The sequence below is a fragment of the Elgaria multicarinata genome, chromosome 14 (assembly GCF_023053635.1).
Source record: "Elgaria multicarinata webbii isolate HBS135686 ecotype San Diego chromosome 14, rElgMul1.1.pri, whole genome shotgun sequence".
NCBI classification, from domain to species: Eukaryota; Metazoa; Chordata; class Lepidosauria; order Squamata; family Anguidae; genus Elgaria; species Elgaria multicarinata.
The window spans coordinates 32,262,462-32,277,599 of record NC_086184.1 but is presented as its reverse complement, the minus strand read 5'-3'; the positions used below and the strand labels follow the sequence as shown (position 1 = coordinate 32,277,599).

The following is a 15,138-nucleotide window of genomic DNA, read 5'->3' as shown; positions in this document are numbered from 1 at the left end:
TGTCTATCCCACCCACCTGCCACGAGCTTTACTAGAAGTAGCCATCTGTTTCATTTTGTAATGTTTAGAATGGACAGAAGCTCGTGTCAACTGTCAGGAGTCAACCAGAGCTCTTTTAAACAGTCCCCAAGAACCAGCCTGTGCAGCTAACTTTGGACAGACTTATGGAAACCTTCCCTTGAAGAAGGTGAAAGGGGGAGGATGACTGTTTGGGCAGTCCTCGTTGTCAAGGCAGCCTCTCTGATCTGCCGTTCTGGTGCACTTGGGTCCCCACGGGCATGTCTACACCAGGGGATAGCCCGGGGATCGTCCCTGTGTGTCCACATGATGCACAAGGGATCCCGGGAACAGGGAGGGATGATCCCTCCATTGCCCTGGGATATCATCATACCCTTTTTTCTTGGTTTTCCCCGCGGTCCCGGGACGATCCAGAGGATCGCAAGAGGTGTGGCTGGCTGTCCCGGCTTCTTCCCTCTTCCCCACAAGTAGCGGGGGTCACCTGAGGGAAGGAGCTGGGACAGGAAGAGTCCAGGGCCGTTGAGGATGGGGTGGGGAGCGGGGCTTTTTTTTTTTAACTTACTTTTTCGCTGGAGTGCAGGTGCGCTCCAACTCCTGTATTCTTTAAAAAAAATGGCAGGTGAGACGTCCTCCTTCCTCCCTAGATGTCGCGCGCTGCGTGTGAATGCAGGGGGAGGATCTCATGATCAACATATCGCGAGATCCTCCCCACTCCCTCCCGATCGTTGGGAGGGGTAGACATGCCCCACGTCCGTTTCAGTTCCCACAACTTGCTGAAGAGAATGTTTTTTGTTTCTTTTAATCATCCAGGGAATGTTAAAAATACATGATCTAGGCAGTCATGCTGGGAGGAGGGGAAGAAACCCTTCTTTCGAGTAGGGAAAATATTTCTCATCCTGTCCAAACCTTCACAAATAGTGATGCATTGTTGAATGTGGAAAGGAAAGGAACATAGATAAAGTTACAGGCCATGTCAAAACTTTAAAAAAATATTCTGTGACCAGTCATTCCAAATTCTGCAGCAAGGAAAGCTGAATTCCCCAACCTACTTTACTTAGGAAATTTAGCAAGCTTGCATGATTTCACTTTTGTTTTTCTAAAAAAAGAAAAAAATACTCTGATTTTTTGGCAGCTATGAGGAGTGGCTACACTTGGCATTCGAAGACCTATCTGCAACTACTAGAACTCTTATCCTCTTGCCTTCTAGCCCTAATGCCCACCCTGGAAATTGATAATGCATGAAGAAGCAGGGACCAGGCTCACTCGTGAAGGTGGTCAGTAGCCCCAAGTACCTCCGCTCTGGGTCATTCTCCTGCCTCTTCTTGCTCAGAGGCCACGCAAGACCTTTCTCACTGAACAACCCAACAAGCACATGGATCAACTGTTGTTTCTCACAAGTCTTTTTGGAGTACAGATGAATCTGTATTCCAGGAAAGGTGTGTGTTTAGTAAAATGCTTTGAGGCTTGGTTCAGAATATTCTATCTCAGCTCTTGCTTGTTCAAGGAGCCCCTTTACTCCTCGCCCTTTGCATAAGCCATGATTAAAACAGGAATTCTCTGCTTAAATGTAGTTTCCTGTTTCATCATAACCAGGAAACTATGGTTACAAGCCAGGATATGAGACCAACTAAGTTTAATACCTTAGCTTGATTTAAGACGGTACTCACATTTTTCCAGTTGGAGAAAATGGAAAACTGTGGTTAATTAGAGACTTCCTGGCTTAATCATAGCTCATGCAGAGGGAGGGGTGAAGGAGCTTTGTGCGAGGCAAACTTAATAAGCTAAGGTATGATTGTCTGGATGCCGCCAATATGTGTGCCAGCCAGAGCAGAACCAACCAGGGAGTGTGTCCAGAAAAAGAGACCAGTATAAGAAGAATGAAGGGTCCACAAAAATGAAGCATTCACAAGAATTACAGATCCACAGGAATTCGTGAGGTGGCAGGAATAGATCGGTTAACTACTGTGTTAAGGCAAAGAACCTGCTCTTTCTGGTGAGCAAGCAGTCCTGTCAACGGTCACAACATTTGTCCCCACCCATGTAATTAAGGGAGTCATGCAAGAGGAGGCAGGAGGAATCCAGCAAATATAGCTTCCATGTTGAGGGATTGCAATTACAGGGAGACTCCCCTCCCCAATAGACAATACCACCCATACCTCTCTACAAACAAGAAACTACCTGATCCAGGCTGCCTCCTTAACAGTTCCAGCCTCTGGGCCAGCTGAACGACCTGGTCTCAATCACCTGAGGAGCTCCTTCAGAATTTTGTATATAAGAAACAACAGTTGTATCTGAAGAAAAGATTTAGTAGAGTCTGAGTGAAGACCCTGCTAGGTCAAATGCTGTGGCTCTGGCAGGCTGGTCTATCTTCACCCATCCAATTTGGACTGTGCATACGCCCCTCTCACAGATATGCAGAAAACTAGCTTTGTGAAACCAACAATAGCCCTTTCCAACCTGGTGCCCTCAGATGTGATGGACAGCAACTTTAGTCATTCCCAGCCGGCTGGGAGTTGCAATCCAACATTTCTGCAGGGCACCAGGTTGGAGTGCAGCTACTTGTCTTTCATCCAATGCTTGCCAGTTATTTCCTCATATCACAAGATATGAACAACACTTTCTCACTGTTCATACAGAGCAGCAGGGAAATTCACTTTGCCTCTCCCTTCATTCCACTAGTAGCCAAAAACCACAGGAAGTGACAGCAAGATTTGTCAAAACCTTTTGCAGCCAAGATCCCAAGATATTTTTGGTGCCAGAGGCAAAACAATCCAAACTCTCTCTCTCCCCCTCCTCCTCCCCCCCCTCTCACACACAGAACATAATGCACCAGGTACTCTGCCACTGAACTACGGACCATCCTTTCAAAGCTGTTCACCTGATTGCAAAGATTGACAATATTCTAGTTCAGCCTCCCCCAACCTGCTGCCCCCAGAATATGTTGGGCTGCAACTCACGTCTTTCCTAGGAATGGAACGAATTGGTGACCAACACATTTGGAGGCCACCAAATTGACAAAGGCCAGCATTGTGGACCTGTGGACACTTGAACAGAAGCAAGCAGCAGAGCATCACTGCTTTGGGCACAATTACACAGAAAGGTGAAACTGACACATTTAAAAACCACAGAGAAGTATTAAAATAGGACAGGGATAAAGCAAACATTAGACATCCAGCAGCAATGGAAAATAGAACAGGAGCAACTCCCCCTCCCCCAAAAGCTTCAGATTAAATGAGTTGTTGATGCAAACATTTTATCAGTACACCTAACACTACCCCAAGAAATGACCTGACAGTTTACCTCTAAGGAGCCTATTCCACAGCAGAGAATCCCCTGGCCCAGTACCACGAGATATTATCCAGGGGATAATACCAAGGGTCAGGGGGAGACATGATGGGAGACATGTCCACAGACGCCCTCCGTTTAAAGTCTTCAATATTCTCCAAATCTGTATCCTTTTTTGAGCTTAATTATATGCCTGTATTTAAGCTTTCAAAAGTAAGTTTAAACACGGCCATATAAGGTACTCCCTGACCAGAGCAAGGATTACTTTACTTGCCATTGTTCCACTCAACACCGTGTTAACGTAGGGCACCAGTTACCTCACTATTCCCTTGCACGCCTTTCTGGTGCAATCACAGAATCACTTCGAACTGTGGTCACTAGCAGAGCCTTCCAAGTGGCTTAGCCAGTTTCACCCTCCGCTCTTATTTCATGTTGAAACTTTGGAGTCGTCGCAATTAGCACGGTGGCGCACCCAGTGAAGGCACCCCAGGCAGCAGGACTGAAATCCTAACAGGCGCACGAGGCGATGCATTTGACGGCGGGGGCTGCAAGGAGCCGTAAACATGTGACTTACCACAAGAGCAGCACGTAAAGCAGTTGGTGTGGTATAGATTCCCCATGGCTTGACAAGCCTGGCTGGCCCCATATACCCCCTTTCCGCACTTGATACAAGTACCTACGGAGAAGGAAGAGAAAGAACATTAGAACCCAGCAAAATCCCAACAAGCTGCTGCAAACCTCTCATCGGGAGGGAACTTGCCGCCAATTCAGACTTTCTCATGGTTTAGCAGATATTGCAAGTGCAAGAGCATTTCAGCTCAGAACTGAACTTGCAGAATGTTGACATGGGGGTTAGGGATTGGGTCAGAGTTTGGTTATTTATGCATGGAGCTGTAAACAAAGTGACGGTCGTGCTATATATTTCACTGGGAGCACTGGCTGTTATGGGACCTGATGCCCAACACATCTGGAGGGCGCAACATTTGGGGAGCCTGCTGAAGAAGAATACAGCAGAAGAAAAGCCTGCTGGGTTAGACCAAGAGCCTAGCCTAGTATCCTCTTTTGAACGGTGACCTGACAGGTATTTCCAAGGTCTCCTTGGCAGCCTTGAGAGCTCAAACGTTGTTGGACTACAACTCTCATCATCCCTGACCAGAGGGCCATGTTGGCTTGGGATGATAAGGAGTTGTAGTCCAACAATATCTGGGGAGCCAAGGTTGTAAACCCCCGGGCATATCTGTGTGGGCCGCCCACCCCCACCCCCACCCCCACCCCCTCCCCTGCTGCTGATATTCATTGGTATACTGACCCTGTGTCTAATTCCCTGTTAAAGGCCATCTATGCCAGTGGGCCATCGCCACATCACGGAATTCCACAGACTAACTGCACATGGTGTGGAGGCGGCTTTTCTTTCATCTATTCCGAACCGACAGCCAGTCATTTCACTGGGTAACCCCCAACCCTGAGTTCTAGTATCATGGGAGGGGGCAGAAAACAGCAGCAGCAGCAGCAGGCTCTCTGCCCTTTCTCTCTATGCCATGCAGAATTCTAGAGGCCTCCATCAGACCTTCCTAAGCCCCACCCCACGCTCTGCCTGTCCTCAGAAAGAAGGTGATCCAACCACTCAATTATCTTCATTGCCATTTTCTGTACCTTTCCCAGCTCTGGGATATTCTTTTTTGAGTAGTATTTCAAACATGGCCCATACAACAGATTTAAACAAAGACATTACAATACTGGCTTCATTGACTTTCTTAAAAGAGAAGAATGGACATTTGAATGCAGCAAATCTTGACTCCTCAGAAACCAACTAGTAACCCAGAAACAGAAACTACAGCTGAAATCCAGATGCATTACAAACGCCAGCTATCATACTGCCAAAGGCCTCTGATGGTTTGGATGGAAGGGGAAGGAGAGCTTTGAAAAATTGGGATCGACAATCCCAAAAGATGAATATGTAATACAAATTGCCTTCACTGTATGTAAAATGACCAAGGAAATGTCACCAAATGTTGCCTCTGCCTCAGCTAAAGCTTTTGCCCCATTAAATAAGTTTATTTTTGGCAATGCAAACAACTCTTTCAGAGTCCTCTGGCACCTCACTGCCACCATCTGCACCCTTTCAGAATCTGAGCGCATCACTGACTTTCCCAGCTCTGACTGCTGCTGACATTTCAAGCCAGTACACACACACACACACACAAACACACACGCTGCCCCTTTGGTTCTCCTGTTCTCATTCCAAAGATGGCAGGAGTCCATTTCCTAATGGAAGATCTCGCCTTGGAAAGCTCATTCACAAACATTGCTAGATGTTGCCCATCCTTCAGCAAATGCCTCGGGCAGTGCTCTCCTGGGAAACATGAGAATCTGTCACCTCTTTTCTCTAAACCCTTAGACCAATGAAAGCAATCACTGGCTGCTGCAATCCACCCCAGCGAAAAAACAAATCCCCGAACAGCTGCCAAATTGAAAATCCATCTTCTTTAAATGACCAGTCATTAGCTGCTAGTTAGACCACCAAGACAACTAAAATTATTTCACATGTAGTTTCAGCAAGATCTATGATAAAATATATTTGAACAATGTTTGTACATCATTTCATTCATTACATTTCTATACTGCCCCATACCTGAAGCTCTCTGGGAGGTTCACAAAAAATTAAAAACCATTAAAATATCTTATATGAAGTTTAAAGTAGATAGCACACACAATAACTTATATCTAAAACAATTTAAACCCATCAGTCAGAGACAATCCAGAATCCTCAAGGCCTAAAATCTAATGAATGTCAATATTCATATATAAATGTTGACATTCCCAGATGAATTTTGTGAAAGAGTCTATGCACAATCATCTAAAATTGAGTTTGTGTGTAGATAATTTCACCCTATACTCAGCAGCCGACCCACTGCAAATCTTTGTTCTATTTAGGTATCTTGATATGCATCTTCCGTGGATTAAGTAAAGATCCATGAGGGTCAAACGAAGTGGCATACAATGCAATGAGGTATGCGCTCATTATGAAAGTGGTGGGAAACATGTGACCCTCCAGATGTTCTTGGGTGGTAAGTCCCATCAGCCCTAGCCAGCATAGCCAATAGCAAGGGATGATGGGAATTGTAGTCTAACAACATCTGGAGGGCTGCCCTTTCCCCATCCTGACATTACTGGAAGGTGACCCAATTAAAGGCAATGTTTTGCCTGCTTTGTCATTCTACTTCTTTGGTGCCAACGCTGCAACAGCTACCACACACACACACGCACACACTTCAGAAACGTTTGGAGAAGTCTTCAGCTTAAAGCCCCATCATAGTCCTTTCTCTTAGACCTTTCCCCCCTTTTTTACAACTCTTTACTACGTCTCTTGGAAGAGGAGGAACTTGGAACAACATCCTGTTAGACAACCAGAAGCACCAGACACTTGCGCCTACAGCAGGTCAGCATCCGTTCTGGTCATGCATAGCCAGACCCCCGCTCCGCCTTTTTGGCCTAAAAGGAAACCAGTAAGGCACCTTTAACACAGATCCACTGTAGTTAAACTCTTGAAGAAATATGTGTGGTAGTGGGGTAAGTGTGCTAGTCCCACCCCCTCCATTACCACTGCTCTCCACAAGTTGGAGGTGGAACGTCTGCAGTGGGGAAGGGGGTGCTCTCTTCATTCGGGCCCTCATCTTCCAGGCTTCTAAGCAGCAACAGGAGCCCACATGACCAGAGCAGGTTCCCATTGCAGACGCCTGTCTTCAACTCACAGCAGGTGATAAGGACCATAACAGAGCAGGTGGCACTTTCTCTCACTGTCATATCCCACGACGTATCCCCTGAAACTGGAGAAGAGCTTGGAGGAGGAGGGTCCTGTTGCTAGTTCTAGTGGATGTTAATCGTCCTCCTGAAACAACCATCAGAAGCAATGTCTCCCTGGAGCAGGCTGTGGCACTAGAAGAGACAAAGCACCTGGACAAAGCACCGAGACCACTTGGAGGAACAGCAGGAGGTTCAGTGCCCGTCTGGCAGCACATCAACTATCGTTGAGCCCTACTAGTGAGGAGGAATTATACTCTGGATCGAGGCCCTAATGACAAGCCAGGAAGGAAGTGGGGTGACAACACCCCCTATAAAGCTGTTCGGTTGAAGCCTGGCCCTTGCTGAAGCAACATCTTTCTCACTGTACTATCCGCTGGACAGCTCCCCTGCTAACTTGAACCATTGCCCTGCTCCTGGTAAGATGGGGATTGACTTTCAAGGCAGGGATGGCCAGAACACGACAGCCATGCAATTAGAACGGCAAGCGGGATGAGCGCGCCTGAATTGGGCTTCTGCAGCCTCTTGATTAGAAGTGTACTGTTCTACTCATGCTTGAAGCACTAAAACATTTTGTGAACTGAAGCAACAGCGCATGTTTACTCAGAAGTAAATTCCACTAAGCTCAAGTATGTCTTGATGTCTTGTAAGTGTGTAGTTTGTTATACTATCATACTGTGTAAAGCCTTTGTATTTAAAATAAAAAGTACATTGTATTAGAGTTGGACTACAACTATTTTGCTTATCGAATTCTTATAGAAAACTTTCATTTGTCTGTCCCTCCATCCTGTCCTTTTGTTGCGTCCTTCATGATCAGGCCTGCCCGGCGGAGGGAGGCAAATGAGACAGTTTGCCATGGGCCCCCGCACAGCAGTGTTGTTGTCCTCAACAAGTGTGTGTTTTTAATAAAATGTGAGAAGAGGCAAGGAGAGCATTTAAAATAAAAATTAAGAAATACTGAGTTTTTTATTGTAATTTTTATGTGTTATAGCCCACACACACACACACACACATTCCATTGCCTCAGGCCCCCAGATTCCTCTGGGCAGCCCTGCCTGGGCCTGGAGCCTGCCTTTTTAAAAAAATGTATGTTACTTTGTATAGTGATGGATGGCGCTTTATACATTTTTAAAAGTAGTGTATATAAGATTCTAAGGGCTTGTCTACACCAGCCATTTATTCCTGAATAATATTGAGGTCAACCCTACATGACAGTCACCTGCTCCCACAGTGAGTCCCTAGAGGTGGTGACCTGCAAAGGGTGTGCAATGTTCGTGTTTCTGCCTGAGCTCAACATGGCGTATACCTGCAACAAGTGCAAGCTGGTGGCACTTTTGGAAGAAAAAGTGAGGGGACTTGAGCAGCGAGTGTCCACCCTCCAAGGAATAAGAGAAGTCGAGGAGTTCTTAGACCGAACGGTGGAACTGCAACAGCAACAAGAAGCACATGAGATTGAAGAACAACAGCCAGCTGAAGCAGAAGTGGAGTATGCTGAGGGGAGGAAAGCCAGTGAAGAGGAAACTCCTTGGAAAAGAGTGACAGTTAGGAGAGGAGGAATTAGAGGGCGTTCTGCACCGGTGGGGCCATTGGAGTTAAGCAACCGCTTTCAGCTTCTGGAGAATGAGACTGAAGGACAATTTGCAGAGGAGGAAGTACAGGAGACACCATGCAACAGTGACCAAGGGACAGAAGGTAGGTCAACCAAGAAGAAGAGAAGAGTAGTCGTTGTGGGAGACTCCCTGCTGCGTGGGATTGAAACCCAAGTATGTCGTGAAGACCCATGGACTCGCCAGGTGTGCTGTCTCCCTGGAGCACAGATTAGAGATGTGACTGAAAGGTTACCGAAGCTCATAAAGACAACGGACACATACCCCTTTCTTCTCATCCATGTGGGAACAAATGATGTCGCCAAGCAGAGCTATGAAGAAATCATTTCAGACTTTGAAGTTCTGGGAAGGAAACTGAAGAACTTTGGGGCCCAGGTAGTTTTCTCATCCATCCTCCCGGTTCTTGGAAGAGGATTAGAAAGGGAAAGAAAAATACTCCGGATGAACGACTGGCTTCAAAGGTGGTGCCGTCGTGAGAGCTTTGGATTCTGGGACCACGGGCTACGCTACTTGGAACATGGACTGCTGGCAAGGGATGGGTTGCACCTCACAAGGGCTGGAAAGAATGAGTTCGGCCACAGCATGAAGAACTTCATCAGGAGGGCTTTAAACTGAATCTTACGGGGGTGGGAGACGTAAATTTTGAGGCAACAATGGATGAAGGCCAATGCACCACAGTACAGAGAACAGCTCCAACAGTGTCCCAAAATAGTGTCTGCAACAAGGTAGGAACAAAGCCAGACTATAAAACACATGGTCTTCGATGTCTCTATACTAATGCCCAGAGCATGGGAAACAAACAGAATGAACTTGAACTCTTATTACATGAAGGCAAATACGACTTGATAGGTATAACTGAAACTTGGTGGGATGACTCCCATGACTGGAATATAGCAATTGAAGGATATAACTTGTTCAAAAAGAACAGAAGAAATAGAAAGGGAGGTGGAGTTGCACTATATGTTAAAAATACCTATCCCTGCACAGAAATACAGGCGGATGAGATTGGGAGCCCCGTCGAGAGCGTCTGGATTAAAATAAATGGGGCTAGAAATAAAAAGAATATGATAATCGGAGTCTACTACCGACCACCCAATCAAGGAGAAGACGAGGACGAAACTTTTGAGAAACAAATTACCAGTGTTTCAAGGAAGTGTGATGTAGTAGTGATGGGGGACTTCAATTACCCTGATATCTGTTGGGAGACCATTACTGCCAAAAGCGGCCCTTCCAAGAAATTCCTGACATGTATGGGTGATAACTTTCTCCTACAGAAAGTGGTGGAAGGAACTAGAGGATCGCAATCCTTGACTTGTTATTGACCAATAGGGATGACTTAGTGGATAAAGTGGCAGTTATGGGAACTCTGGGGGAAAGTGACCACGTCATACTTGAATTCTTGATTATGAAGGAGACAAAAGTCGAGCGTAGCCATACACGTACTCTGGATTTTAGGAAAGCTGATTTTAATAAACTCAGAACTATAATAAGTAAGGTCCCGTGGCAAGGGAGCCTAAAGAGAAAAGGAGTGCAGGATGGGTGGGAGTATCTAAAAAATGAAATTTTAAAGGCACAGTTACAAACAATTCCAACAAGGAGAAAAGATAGAAGACAACAGAGGAAACCAATGTGGCTCCACAAAAAGCTTATTGATGAACTGAAAACAAAAAGGGATACATATAGGAAGTGGAAGGAAGGCCAGGCTACAAAAGAAGAGTACAGACAAGTGGCGCAGAAGTGCCGAAATGGCGTCAGGAAGGCTAAAGCTGTGAATGAGCTGAGATTAGCGAGGGATGCTAAAAGCAATAAAAAGGCTTTCTTCAGATACGTGAGTAGTAAAAGACAGAGGAAAGAAATGGTGGTTCAGCTGCTTAATGAGCATGGCAAATTGATAACAGATGACAAAGAAAAGGCTGAAGTGCTCAATTCCTACTTTGCCTCGGTCTTCTCCCAAAAGCGGGTCTATGACCCCCCCTGGAAAAAGTGAAGCAGAAGTTGAGGGGGCAGGATTGCAGTTTGAGATTGATAAACAAATGGTCAAAGAACACCTAATTTCCTTGAATGAGTTCAAATCTCCAGGGCCCGATGAACTGCATCCAAGAGTAATGAAGGAGCTAGCGGAAGAACTCTCAGAACCTTTGTCTATTATCTTTGCAAAATCATGGAAGACGGGTGAGGTGCCGGATGACTGGAGGAGGGCTAACGTTGTCCCTATCTTCAAAAAGGGCAAAAAGGAGGAACCTGGGAACCACAGACCAGTCAGTCTGACATCCATCCCTGGGAAAATTCTGGAGCAGATTATAAAGAAGTCAATCTGTAAACACCTTGAAACCAATGCAGTGATTACTAGAAGCCAACATGGATTTGTCAGGAACAAATCCTGTCAGACTAATTTGATCTCATTTTTTGATAGGATAACCTCCCTTGTGGACTGTGGGAATGCTGTGGACGTCATATATCTTGACTTCAGCAAAGCTTTTGACAAAGTACCACATGACATTCTGATTAACAAACTAGCTAAAAGTGGGCTAGATGGAACAACTATTAGGTGGATCCACAGTTGGCTACAGAATCGGACTCAAAGAGTACTTATCAATGGAACCTTCTCAAACTGGGGAGAGGCAACGAGTGGGGTGCCGCAGGGCTCAGTCCTGGGCCCAGTGCTCTTCAACATTTTTATTAATGATTTGGACGAGGAGGTTCAGGAAACGCTGATCAAATTTGCAGATGACACCAAATTGGGTGGGATAGCTAATACCCTGGAAGACAGAAACAAACTTCAAAGTGATCTTGATAGGCTGGAGTGCTGGGCTGAAAACAACAGAATGAAATTTAATAGGGATAAATGCCAAGTTCTACATTTAGGGAATAGAAACCAAAGGCACAGTTACAAGATGGGGGACACTTGGCTCAGCAATACTACAAACGAGAAAGATCTTGGAATTGTTGTAGATCACAAGCTGAATATGAGCCAACAGTGCGATATGGCTGCAAGAAAGGCAAATGCTATTTTGGGCTGCATTAATAGAAGTATAGCTTCCAAATCACGTGAGGTACTGGTTCCTCTCTATTCGGCCCTGGTTAGGCCTCATCTAGAGTATTGCGTCCAGTTCTGGGCTCCACAATTCAAGAAGGATGCAGACAAGCTGGAGCGTGTTCAGAAGAGGGCAACCAGGATGATCAGAGGTCTAGAAACAAAGCCCTATGAAGAGAGACTGAAAGAACTGGGCATGTTTAGCCTGGAGAAGAGAAGATTGAGGGGAGACATGATAGCACTCTTCAAATACTTAAAAGGTTGTCACACAGAGGAGGGCCAGGATCTCTTCTTGATCCTCCCAGAGTGCAGGACACGGAATAACGGGCTCAAGTTAAAGGAAGCCAGATTCCGGCTGGACATCAGGAAAAACTTCCTGACTGTTAGAGCAGTGCGACAATGGAATCAGCTACCTAGGGAGGTTGTGGGCTCTCCCACACTAGAGGCATTCAAGAGGCAGCTGGACAACCATCTGTCAGGGATGCTTTAGGGTGGATTCCTGCATTGAGCAGGGGGTTGGACTCGATGGCCTTGTAGGCCCCTTCCAACTCTGCTATTCTATGATTCTATGATCTTGGGTCGACCCCTGAGTTATTCAGGAATATCGCTGACTGCTTTTGTCGCATTTTTTCCGTCTCTCTCTCTACAATCCTGAAGTCCGCGGCTAGTGTGCCCCCCCCCTCCCACAACTGTTGCAGTTCGGCAAGAGCTCCCAGCTCGGTGAACAGCCAACCCGATGTCAGGGAAATGTCCAGCGCTTTCAGACGTGCGTGGGAGTCCGCCATTTTTGGCACAGTTTTTGATTGGTTATTGGTGTGTTTTGGCGCCGAACATATTTTTTTAAAACACAAACATATCAATGCGGAGGAGCGCATCTTCCGTACCTATCCCCCCCTCCGGCGTTTCTGTGTATTTGCACTGGTGCACATCTCAGAGAAGTTATTAAAAAAAATATTCTGTGCCCCGTACCCATCTGTCCAGTCCCACCCACTGCTGTGATGCACATTTGGAACCGCCGTGACAGGACACCCCTCCTCCTGCAACGGCTTTCCTTTACTTGCGGCCCGTGAGCAACTACAGCGGAAGCAGGAAACCTCACAATCACCCCTCCTCCCTTTCAAAAGGGCTGTAGGTGTAGATTAGGCCCAGGTCTCTGCATACCGATGGAAATAAAATTCAGAGGCCACATAATAGACTGCTCTCAACTTTTCTGCAAAAGCCATCAAAGCAAAACCTCTCTTGCCAAAGAAGTGGTGCCCGGAATAACACAAGAAGGTAACATTCCTATCATTGATATGAGGAATGTCAGCAGATAAAACACTGAAAGGCTGTGGGATTGCAGAAGTTCCTCCATAGTGACACAGGTGGAAAGAATGAGGAACTCTGGGGCTAAAGAATTAAAATCCTTCTTTAAATCCCAGAGTATGCTTCACTGGGAATGGCAGCATTTAAAGAAGGATAAGATAGTACCTTGTGCGTGCATTATAAAAGAATGAAGATTCATTGGCAAGGTGACCTGTTCGAAGGCATAGGCCCCCCATGGGGAGGCTTTTTACTTCCTCAGTTTCCAATAGAAAGGCTTTTGATGTTGCCCTCATGTAAAAATAACTAAACACAGGTCAGAAAGAGAGCTGCTTTGTAAAAGCTTCTTTCTAGCAAGTGGTGGTGGTGAGGAGGCAAGGGCGTGTGCTTTTAGATCATTTAGAAAGAACTTCAGGAGCACCAACATCTTATGAGACACATAAGTCTTAAAATGCACACTTAAAATACATTGGTGTTGGGTGCATTTTTTTGTTTTGGAGCAGACCTGTGGACGTTTATGCCCCCACCGCCAATTCATCAAGCTCTGAGGTGGCGTCCCTCTGTGGCATAGAAAGTTCTGGCATGTTCTCATGAGGACAGGCTTCTCCATGATAAAAGTGGATGCTGTGGTCCCACCTCAGAAATGTGTTGCATGAATTGGCCCTTCCAGTTGCAATCCTGGAGCTGGTAACTGTCAAGGATCTGCCCTACAAGGATCTGGCCTACAAGGATCTGGCCTGGCCTACAAGGATCTGGCCTACAAGGATCTGGCCTACCCAACAGCCAAGCAGCTGTGGATGTTGAGCCTCAGCCTGGCTCCAGGCCCAGTCCAAATAGCTGGGCCGGGAGTGAATCACAGAACTGGGAAAGACCACCCTCCCAGCCACCGCAGCTTATAACTGTTGCATCAATAAGGCCTAAAGAGGTTATAAGAAAATAAGTCTAAATAAATCTAGAGAGGCCACTAACCAGATAATGAAACTTTTTTTTCATTAGTTTTTCCTCACAGTTGTCTCCTGCTCTGTTCTGGGAATAAAACAAGATGATTTCCTTATCTGCTACTTCCATGAAGGAAAGACATGCATGTCACATTTACAGTATTTCAAATAGAGCTGTGTGGAATCAGGGGCTGCCCATGAACCTACGTGTTGGGAAGCTTGCTAGATTTGCTGCAGGCACTCCAGAAACTGTTTAAGACACAAAGCTTCTTGACCAACGCGTACAACCTAATTCAGATGCTGCATCAGTATTAGGTTGCACATTTTATTTATTTATTTATTTATTTATTTCATTTCTATACCGCCCAATAGCCGGAGCTCTCTGGGCAGTTCACAAAAATTTAAACCATTCAAAGTATAAAACAACAGTATAAAACCATAATATAAAATGCAATATAAAAGCTCAACCAGATAAAAACAGCAGCAATGCAAAATTACAAATTTAAAACACCATGTTAAAATGTATTTATAGATTGTTAAAATGTTGGGAGAATAAAAAGGTCTTCACCTGGCGTCTAAAAGCATATAATGTAGGTGCCAAGCGAACCTCCTTAGGGAGCTCATTCCACAGCCAGGATGCCACAGCAGAGAAGGCCCTGCTCCTCCTGGTAGCCACCTGCCTCACTTCCTTTGGCAGGGGCTCACGGAGAAGGGCCCCTGAGGATGACCTTAGGGTCCGGGCAGGTACATACGGGAGGAGGCATTCCTTCAGATAACCTGGCCCCAAGCCGTTTAGGGCTTTAAATGTTAATACCAGCATTTTGAATCGGGCCCGGGCCTGGACTGGCAGCCAATGAAGCTGGAAAAGGACTGGCGTAATGTGGTCTCATCGGCCAGTCCCTGTTAGTAAGCGTGCTGCCCTGTTTTGTACCAGTTGAAGTTTCCGGACCGTTTTCAAAGGCAGCCCCACATATAACGCATTGCAGTAATGTGCATTGCACATGTTGGTTAAGAAGCAGCTTTTACTCTTCTTCATCATTCATAGGCAATGACTGGGGTTTTTAAAGTTGTTTTACTGTAATGTTTGGTCATTGCATATTACTTCTGTCATGAATTTGTATATATTCTAGTGTATTATCCTGTGTGTGTGTGT

At 45.8% G+C, this 15,138-nt stretch overlaps 1 protein-coding gene across 1 annotated transcript in view; it reads right to left on the bottom strand.

The window, feature by feature from the left end:
• WTIP (WT1 interacting protein) overlaps positions 1-15,138 on the bottom strand; it is a 76,406-nt gene that overhangs the window by 45,997 nt on the left and 15,271 nt on the right. Inside the window, exon 2 of the mRNA XM_063141481.1 lies at positions 3,878-3,979. Within this exon, the coding sequence (XP_062997551.1) occupies positions 3,878-3,979 (102 nt within the window). The remainder of the gene's footprint in view (positions 1-3,877; positions 3,980-15,138) is intronic.